Raw genomic sequence first — 11,183 nt, 5'->3', positions numbered from 1 at the left:
AATTGTTTTAATGCGCCAATATGTCTTCTTGCTGATACTGATCATCATGGTTTCGGATGTGACAGGGGTTAATGAACACCTTGTAAAATTGTTACTTTCCCTGAGCTTTACAAAACCTTCGCCATTTTTTCATACAAAAAAATGTGTAATTAAGTTCCGGTACATAATGTTTTTTTTAATCTAAAACTGCTCGTATTACTAGCTTCAAGTGGCTGTTACACTAACTATATTATGATATTTTACGGGATAATGTCGCTTCTAAATATTCTCAAATACATGTTTTCAGAAAAATAAATGGACCAAAAAATATGTAGGTATCAAAATATTGTAAAATATAAAATAGAATTATGTGAAAAAAGTCATGAATGGTGTTGTAATATCACCAACAGTCATTTAATTTTATATTGTATTTTATTTAAATTGCAAGGCAAAATTATGTTGTTAGATTAAGGATAATTATTAATATGAAAGTTTTTATTTTTAACATTTTAATGTTTTGTACAGGAAGTACATTATAATATTATTTTCTTTTTAATTGTTAACCTATTTACATAGATTTAAATCGTCCCAGTAATGTTATAAACATTCGGGGCATTATGAATAATGAATTGGCTGAATATTTATTGCAATCATGTCTTTCTTTTATTATCTACTGCCATTTCTATTTCAGAAATGTTAATTTTATTATATTTTGGAAACTCCTGAAAAGATATCTAGTTTTATTTTACGTTTATTCCGTTAAGTTAAATCGCTTTATTAAAGCTGGTACAATAATAGTAATATATGTATCATTACAATGAATGCTCGGATTTGACCATTTTGCAATATTGGGTACCTACCTATAATTATGTTATAGGAAAGGTACAATAATTTAACGAGTTTTATTGAAAATCAACATATTATTTATTTTTACACTTAATGACCATTTAATATTTTATTTCACATATCCAGTATACATTAGTGCTGCTATTCAAAACGCTCTCGCGGCCGTTGAAAAAGCTTTTATAGCGTGTATTTACTTATTAAATATGTCCTATAAAAATGTTTTCTACGGCCGCGAGAGCCTTCGGAATAGCAGTGCAGATTATAAATTTTAATCATGTTTTTAAATTTTAAGTTTCATCAATCATTTAGCTTAAGATCACAGCTGAGATTTTATGAAAAGATGAAATGTTTATTTATAATTCTCGATTGCTTAAAAAAAAAAAACACTTGTTTGGTGCTGTTCTTATCATTTCCATTCACATTATTTTTGTCACAAAAAATGTTTCTAAAAAAAATATGAAAAACAAGAGTGTTTTATAATTATATCAAAAAAAATATATGTGTTATATTCTTCAAAGGCTCATGTACTGTATAAATGAAGCCTTATAAATGTTGACAAGATAAATTATTAAAGAACGTTTTATTATACAAATATTCATAAATTTATATAAAATATATTTTGTACCGAATTGTGTGGGATCGCAAAGAGGGGAAGAGGGGGGCTCAGGGTATACCTTCCGTAGTTAAATAAAATGCAATTGTGTTTTATATTTTTCTACACAAATTTAGGTAGGAGTAAATCTATGTTTTTATATTATAGGCACAACTATTTTACTCTCACAATTCTGCCGTCTTGTTATTAACTCGATAACATATCAATGCGATCACCTGATTCTATGCTTGAAACTAAATTGGAGTGGAATCAGGTATTATTGACAACCCTACTTTCACGAACATCATAATTTCTCATGAGGAATATTTATATCTCATGTTTCATCAACATGTATTTCATGAATCAAGAGTGTTTTAACAATTATTGGTATAATTTGAACACTTGTATTTATTTATTGTTTTATTTTCCTTTAATAAATGTTACTGCTTGAAATACCTCGCAATTGTTTTATTTTATTTTATTCAACAGAAGATTTATAAAATATATTACGATGGCAACTGTTCTAATAAATATATTTATTTTTAAATGTTTTGAATTGTGTTCTTTATTTTCGATGAAACCAATACTGATTTATTCCAACAACACTGAAAATGCATTGCCAATTTTAAAAATAAAATTGTTACATGCATTTTCTATGTTTTTTACAAACAATAATAATCATAATTATCATTCCCTTTCCGCATCTATTGGTGCATAGGGCACTGCATTGATACACTAATTGTAGCGTATCTTGATAATTTTTGTTACATGAAGGTAAGATGATCAGTCCGGGGAGTATGAAATATTCTAGTGTAAAAATACTGTATTAAATAAATAATATTTATATTTTGTATTTTATTTTATTTAGAAAACATACAGTAATACATAATAAGTATTAAAAACAAAGATATTCAAACATAAAAAGACCAATTAAGTTTTCATTAATTATGTAAAAGGTGTAAACATTAAATGTGACAATAAATAAAAAAACTTAAGTGAGAAAATAATAATTTAACAGATAAAATTCGCGTTTTCCGTGAAGGTTAATTGGTAACAAATGAAAATACCGAATGCACACTCCGAGCCATCCATTCACATATACATTACATGCGATATATATACATAGCATAGACCACTCAAGGTGTACATTCAGAAACTATCCCAAATAATCAACTCCATGAAGAAATTTTATTTATACATGAAATATATTTTTTAAAAAAACAAGAAATAATGCCAATCCCATAATAAGCATTTAAAATGGATAATAAGCAGTTTTTGCAATATGTTTTTTTATGCCATTACAAACTTGCAAATGAAATCTCATAAATTGCATATCATTAAGAACTAACCTAGAACAAAGCGGTACATATGTAAATATGCCACCAGAATTGAGGTATTTCTTTTCTAATATATCGTATTAATAATAAGTCTTGTGTTCCAAGAGTATTCTAATAATAATAATGGACACTGGTAGGTCAGTCTTCTACTCAGCTTTTTCAAATGCAGTAGGTTTATTATCTTAAAAATAAATATATTTCAAAGGGTTTACAGGACATAAATCAACACAAAATATGTCCTCTAATGGGTTGAGACTCATATATCTTCTTCCTCTTTGTTTAGATCTGTTTTGTCAGAAAGCAGCTACTCTTGGGACATTGAGATCAAAATCGTTTATTATTATTTGTGTATATCTAGTTAGAATATTAGCATATAATGGTTATTTCTTGTTGTTCTTGCTACAATTACATTATGGTTTTGAGCAATGTTCCCTTTAAGGTGCGGCCTCACATCTGAAACGTTGTCCGCACACAAGTTTCCACCTTCCACACATTATGAAGAAAGAAATCGGTAATTGGGTTTTTGTTTTGTGCCAGTATGTATATGCAAAAATAACTGATATTGTAATATTGTAGCTGCATCAAAGTGTAACTGAAAAACAATGCATATACTTAAGAGGCGATATATAGATGAAATTTCAACCAAAAAATTTCAGTCTCATTGTACAAACCAATAAGTTGCTAATTGTACGCACTTTGCATTTTCTTGCTGAAAATCGTTTGTCTTCATTTGATAAATTTGAAATTAGCGGAGAGTAACTAATCGGCTTTCCTTCCATACTTTTATTTGCTTTTTACATATCCTGATATTTTTGTTTTCGCCATATATTTATTTATTTATTTTTATTTTTTCTCTTACAAACTATAATTAAAAATAAAAATAATGTGACCTCACTGGGGTTACCTGTGCCAAGGACACTTGACAATATACTTTTTTTTATAAATATTTTTTACATTTGAGAATAAACAAAGAAGACTAACTTAATAAACAGAAATAATTAACAAAATCTTTAGATAGTTTTAAACACTACATATTTATGTTTTCAAATTATTTATGTACATCTATATTATTTATATTACAAAACGCACAATGAAAGAACAAAAACCTAGCATAAGCTATACACTTGTGGAGCAGTTGAGACAATCCATTCTACTTCTACCAAGCTCCACTATCCATTTATTTATAGTACTTACTGTCGTTTGGCATGTTATTTATTTCTTTCGGTTCTTACTATAGTATAGAGTGCGTTTCTAGAAACCATATCTCAATTATCATTTCAATTATGTTTTATTTTTCTATTTATTTCAATGATACTATTATTCTGTTTATTTGATTATGTATGAATCTAAATTTTTATTTTAATATTTATATCTGATTTTTTTTTTACATTGTCTTCTTTGGAATTTTATTATTTATACTTTGATTTTCTGGATTGTTATTTTATTGCATCACATGTCATTATAATTAAATTTAATTTATTTTACCATGTATTTTTAATTGTTAATTTTTATTGCTTGATTTGGGCACAGCCTAAAAAGCTTTAATAAGTTCATTAATATTTAAACCAGTGTAATTTTGAATGAATAAACAAATAAAAATGGAGTATTCATCACATACATTTTTCAGATTATTTGTGTGTGCATTACTCAGTCCATGGAATAATACAGGCATTTTTTTAATCACTCAAAAACATACGACCAGAGTAGTAGCAAAATATCAAACTTCATTATTTAGAAAATGTATGGCGCACTTGCGTCTTTTTTTTGCACAAATAAGATTATGGGCACACAATAAAAAAAATAGAGCGGGAATTTTGGTTTTGAGGTAATAAAAAAAGGGTAAGTTGTGAAGATTATAGTATAACAGGTAATGGGTGGTTATAATTTAAATAATCTGACTTCTTATAACTTCTTGAGAACATAAATCCTTTATTTCCTTTTGGCAATTCAAACGATAACACCTTAAAAAAGAGGAGAAAGTTTGTACATAACTATTTAGTTTTATTACATCGAAATTAAATGGAACACAATATGTGGTGTAAGTATACCAGTCAGTTTTCTTATCAGCTCCTAATGATATATATAGAGGGCTCAAATTTACAAATTAATGGCAGCGTGTTTTGATTGCTTGATACATAAGAAATGGTGGATGAAACTTTCTGAACACTAGGTACTCCATTTTTATAGAAACTTTTTTAATGTCTCATTACACCAAGAAACGGGTGAATAATTTTCAATTTTTATCATTTTTTCAATGGTTTAGTATGTAGAATTGGGTTTTCATATTGCATGAAGTTAATAAGGTTGGTTGATAAGATTGGTTGATAAGACTTGTCCAGGATGATGCCAGGTTTTGAATAGGTTAATGCTAAGTTTTCGTCTTGAATAGGGTGGTGCTAGGAATAGAGAGAATTTATGAACAATCATTTTCTTTTGGGCTAAATAGATTTGAATTATTTGGCCAGTGGATGGATGGTGACGGCTCTGACTATCCCGATCGGACTTGTTTCTTCCGGTTTACTAACAAGTTAATGAACTAACATACCCTATCGCCGTCAGAATTGGGAATATTCACTGACTAGTTTTAGTTCTACATTTTTTTTAAGCCGATCGATCAACAGGCTTATGAATGCCTTAACAGATTGGCATTATTAAGTATTTATTATAAAGTAACACTTAATCTAAACAATCATAAAATTTACAAAGGTATAATTATGGTATAATCTAGACGGACATGGCAAGTGTGTCATCGCGAATTAAGAGTGATAACACCGCTTGCATCTTGAATACTTTCCTTTGCTGTAGGAACACATTGACAGTACCGTTTAGTGAAATTTCGTTCACTGTTCTTAGAATTCTTTGCAGAGGGGAAAAGAATCCGATGTTAGTTTTATAATTTCTCACGGCAAAGACAGGATTGGAACGCAAATTACGGCTAAGTACATTAAGGTTTATCTGAGCAAAGATATCAGGGGCATCTATACAGTTAGATATCAATTTGTGCAAGAATATCATTATCTCTGATTCACCGTTTATAACAGCTGAACAAAAAAAAATGTTTTTGCAATATTTTGAAACAGGAACAGATTTAGGTAAATGGGTGAGGCTTTCAAATTTATACTACTTGTTACTACTTGATACTTGTTTATACTATCTCGAAATATTTTTCTTATAATAAGAAATACTTATTTCTAGTCGGTGTCGATAATAAGTGTGAGAAATGTGAAATGTTTTTATTTTCAGAATATCGTGCAACTACCTACCCAGATTCAGTTTTTTAGCTGGCAATACTTTTATTTGCGTTTTGCACAACGTGTGTTGTATCAAGATATCTGTAATCTGTGGTTGTATCGTTGAATGTATTTTCGTATTTTGACGTCATTTGACATGTTCATTTCATTGTTCATAGATAAAAGTAATATGACATATTCTAAATTCTTATGTCAATGATGTCAATTCTAAGTTGAAGATTTGTGATTTTTTGTCAATTATTTATTAGTCATCATAGTTGGCACCTAAAATTAGGAATACAATTTTCGTCCATTCTTTATTCTTCGCTTTTTTGTTAGTATTTTAATTTAAAAATAACAATGAAATATAAGTCAGAGGATTATGAAGAGAAACGAAAAGTGCATCCGACTCTAAAACGCATCCTTTCCAAAGATGGAGAGTTGACGAAAATCTTCCTGTCAAAAACCAAAGATATAACTCTGTTTAGATCTTTAAAGGTGCACCAAAAATTACTGGAGATCTCGTGCCATGGAATCGTTTGGCTCGTCGCCGTCATAGGCTCAATCTGGTTACTTGGGAACCAGCACCTTTACCAGTTGCAGATGAACTTGCTGTTTGCCCTCATATTGGATATTATAATCGTTGCGTTTTTGAAAGCAACCACAAGACGACGAAGACCATCTCCGACAAATGATATTGGTCCCGATAAATTCTCCTTTCCTTCAGGTCATGCAAGTAGAGCATCTATGGTTGTCTATATATTTCTATATCTCTATCCTCTTCCTTTCTTTTGTATTCCACCTCTATTCGCTTGGCTCACCTGTGTTGCTGTTTCGCGAGTTGTAGCGGAGAAGCACTTTCTATTGGACATTACTGCGGGCATCGGTTTGGGCATAGTCGAAGGATTGTTCATGTCACTGTTCTGGTTGAGTCAAGATTCGTCCAACTACCTGGTTTCCTGGTTGTCTGATGAAAAAATAGCTGGAGGAGATTACCACGTCTAATATTCAAGTACAAAATAAGATTTTTATGTTTCATCTGTTGATTAGTACTAATAATTTCATGTGTGATATTTTTTCCAAGACATCTGCACAACTGCAGATTTGTATTGTTACATTATTATTGTTTTCTTACAATAAGATTCTTTTCATTTCATATATATCTTCGACAAAAAACTTAAATACCGTTAAAAACTTAAAATCCGTGTTAATATGAAAAATATTTTCTCCTTTTGTCAGTCGACTTTTTTTCAAATATTATTATTATAATTTGATAATTTATGTTGTATTATTTTTGTGAAAATCATCTCAAGGGCGCTGTACAATAAATAAATATCCGAGCACATCTTGCAGCTACAGAGCGCATGGACGATTGAGATTCTAGTTCCTCCTTTTTTAATTATGATATCTTTCAACTATAACAGATAGGAGCTAGATTACAGCACGTCTTGCAGCTACAGAGCGCATGGACGGTAAGTAATCTAGCCTCCATTTACATTATGTTTTAATTTGATTATGAAGTTTAGTGTTTGAATGGTATTAAAATGAATAAAATATACAAAAAACTAATTTTTTAAAATAAGAGTTTGATTATAACAAGTCTTGCAGCTACTGAGCGCATGGACTGTAATCAATAATATCAATATCGTTAATAATTTGCTAGTGAATATCATAATTTTCTAATTAAAGATTCTAATCCGTTTATGTTTTTGTGCTCTACTGACTCTTTTTGGGTATTTCTGATAACATTTGGTGATAAAAAGAAATCCTTATAAAAAATATGGTTTATAACTTGTCTGTATTTCCATATTTAAACTAATATAAAATGGTTGTTAAATATTTATGTTTTTTTTTGCTTAGCTGAACCCACTTTTATTCAATATGTACTATTTATTATTTATTATTCTACTATTTATTGTACTAGTTATTTCTTGTTTTTTTTTATTTGTCTATTTTGTGAACATTTGTTTTAATAATTTAAAATAACAAGTTATTTATTTTATTTTCGTATCATTATTGATCAACTGAAAATACTGTTATTTCAAATGAAAATGTTTCGGTTCTGAAAATAATGGACTCAACCATTATGAAATTGGTATAACTTATTTATATGTGGACTTTTGTACCTTTACCAAACTAATTCTCTTAGAGTTTCCAGACCAGTATTATTATTTCCACATTTTTCATTACTTAGTAAAGAAAAGGTTAATAAATTAGGTATAATTTATTTACTCTCGGTCTTTGTGGATATTGTCCCAGGTTAAATCCCCAATAAGATTGACATAAAATGTGTTTTCGTTCACCATTTAGAAAAAATAAAATATTAAATTTTGTTATAGTTTTTACAATAAATATTACAAATACTAATATATAATCATTTAAGGTTTCTGGAAGAATACGATATATATAAAAATAAAAGTAATGTTCTAATAAGTAATGGTAATAAAAATAAAAGAGATTTAAATATTTTATCCATAGGTTAAAAATAATTCATATTCATCATCCCTGAGGAATACATTGAACAGTTTTGGAGCTATGATAAATGAGTCTTTACCAGAATCTTGGTTTACAATATGGAATCTAGTTTCCCTGCACTAACATGTATGTTTAAGACCGATCATCTTTCCTGATTTTACGTGTTTACAATACCAAATGATCAAACTGTCAGTAATTATTGTAAAGTGTCAGTTGGAATCAATATTTGTTTTCAACCAACATTTGTCTTTCTTGGAAAAATAATTTAAAATCACTTGAAAAGCTTATTGCTTCTCTTTATCTGATAAGGTATTTAAATGTAAGTATTTATTGTTTATAATCAATCTTATAGGTTTAGTTTATTTGTCTAAATGTATTTGTCAATTAAATAAATGTAAGTATTATTACATTTTCAATATACTCACTAAACATAAATAGTCATAAAAGAGTGTTAGGCTTTTATACGGGTATTTTATCTGGGCAGGGAGATAAAAGAGAAGCAAACGAGACCAACATATTATGTATGTATATGTGTTATTAAAACAGCAGCAACACTAAATTCACAGATAAACTAGTATTAAGTTCGACTACTATCATAATGCCTTTTCCCTATAGCGGTAGGCAGAAAGGGGCGGAACGCCACATGCACCTATCATGACATGCATTCTTAACTTCTTCCACATTCACATATCTTGTCATATATGCACTTCGATTATGACATGACATGCTTGTGACGTGGCCGGATTCAGTGTTTGGATTTTATTTGATCATGTCATGTTTTTCTTGGCCGTCCATATCCCTTTATTACCATTAACTATCACCATCCATTTGTTCCACATGAGCAAACCTTAGTGATATTTTCGTAGTCTTATCAATTGCAGCAAATCATCAACATTGTCAATTGTCATTATTTTGGAAAAAACTTTGGACACAAAATTAATGCACTCAAAACTAAAACCGTGGTAGTCGGTAAACAAAGAGGCACCAACGTCAACCTTACCTTTGACAGTAGTGCAATAGAGCAGGTCTCCCGTTTTAAATACTTGGGTTGCGGGCTGGATAATGAGTGGAATCCAGACTCTGAAATGAAATCCAGAATAATTAAGTTGGCATGGTCAACCTTCTACAAAATGCAAAAACTTGTATTCAACCGAGACCTGAGATTGAGCACGATATGGAGAGCTGCAAAAGCATACGTGTTATCTGCGCTGTTGTATGGAATGGAAAGATGGACTCTCATAATCTACTAAATAGAATCGGGTTGCGATCCTGTGGCTAGGGCTAGTGTCGTGGACTCATGGATCGAAAGTCCGAGGTTCACACCCCGCTCTTCCACAACTTGGTTCACATTTTCTAAAAGTTGAAAATGGCCCCCAAAATTAAAATACTTAGATAAATCATAAGAACGCCTTATCGACTGTGGAATCATCTCCCATCCACCATCAAAGATGTTACTACATTATCTCTGTTTAAATCACGTCTGAAGAAACATCTCCTTTCTCTTCCTTAATCTCTCCTCCTTTCCTTTTTCCTCTATCCTCTTTTCTCCTTTTTCCCATTGAGTAATAGTTTTGATTTAAGGTAATTTACAATCAAATACGTTTATTTCTATTTTTATATATCTTTAGCTTTTTAATCTTTTTTTCTATTGAATATATGTTCTGTAACTTGAATTACAAAAATAAAACTTTTATATTATTGGTTGGTTGGAAGAAATTGCCATTTGGCAATAAGCCCGCCAATGTACAAATAACATTATGTGCAAAAAGTTAAATAAATAAATAAAAATATATGTTCATAAATATCTATAAAAAAATAAATTATGTTCTATAAAAAATAAAATTAAGGCATTTTAGATGTGGTTGTTCAGAAGATTGCTGCGTATCTCTTGGGCAGCTCGAGTTTCCAACGAAAGGGTACTAAATATAATAGAAAAAGATTGAGAACTGTAAACCACTGTCAAAAGACAAAGGCCGCATACTTTAGCCACATATTCCTTTGGAAAAATATGCCTTTCTGCAGCTCATCAAGATAGAGGGAATACAGGGTATGGGATTTAAAAGAGCATCATGGCTCAGGAAGTGGTTTGGAACACCAAATGCAGCAATGCTCAAAGGATCGAGAGGAGTTTCAAGTTACGGTCGCCAATCTTTGATAGGAGTGGCACAAGAAGACGATATATGTCTCAAATTTATATGTGCAAGCACTAACTTACTAAAATTATACTTCAACAATGGCACAGCAGCAGAAAACTTCTGGTGAAAATCTTAAGTGTAACCAGTCTTATTAAACTCTATAGGGAAATGTAGTCTCAGTTAAAATACAGTAAATCCACAGAACAATTGTGATTTTTAGTGGGTAACTAAAAAGTCTGATATTTCAGAGGTTTCGGGAGATTTCAGGGTTATAAGCAATGATATAGTTTTTTTTTTTTATTAAGTGAAAACAATATTGATTTAGCCCAGACTTTGCCCACCGCCCACTTTGAAAGTAAAAATTTCCAAACCCCCAGATCAGGTCAGACAAGTACCTTTTGATAGCCTTTTTATTAATCAGCTATCGCACCTCTAGACCACCTCAACGTACCCCAATTTTCTCAGGATTTTCTACCGTCCCCCTAGAGGCATTCAGTTCTTACAAGGGGGTTATCACCCACTTTAAAAAAAAAGGTTTAACCGATAGTTTTTCCCAAAACCAAGATTTAAAAAAAAAATTGATGTGTTA

At 30.2% G+C, this 11,183-nt stretch overlaps 1 protein-coding gene across 1 annotated transcript; it reads left to right on the top strand.

Annotated features, from left to right (window-relative positions):
- The first annotated feature begins 6,207 nt into the window (after window positions 1–6,207).
- Window positions 6,208–7,004, top strand: LOC148273413 (polyisoprenoid diphosphate/phosphate phosphohydrolase PLPP6). The gene has a single exon (XM_088238743.1). It carries the CDS (start codon window positions 6,345–6,347, stop codon window positions 6,987–6,989), a length of 645 nt encoding a protein of 214 aa, XP_088094869.1. The 5' UTR covers window positions 6,208–6,344; the 3' UTR covers window positions 6,990–7,004.
- Window positions 7,005–11,183: the final 4,179 nt, after the last annotated feature.

Source organism: Micrasema longulum, unplaced genomic scaffold, assembly GCF_059751315.1.
Source record: "Micrasema longulum isolate JH-2025_06_02 unplaced genomic scaffold, ASM5975131v1 h1tg001958l, whole genome shotgun sequence".
Classification (NCBI taxonomy): Eukaryota; Metazoa; Arthropoda; class Insecta; order Trichoptera; family Brachycentridae; genus Micrasema; species Micrasema longulum.
This window is presented reverse-complemented; position numbering and strand designations above follow the sequence as displayed.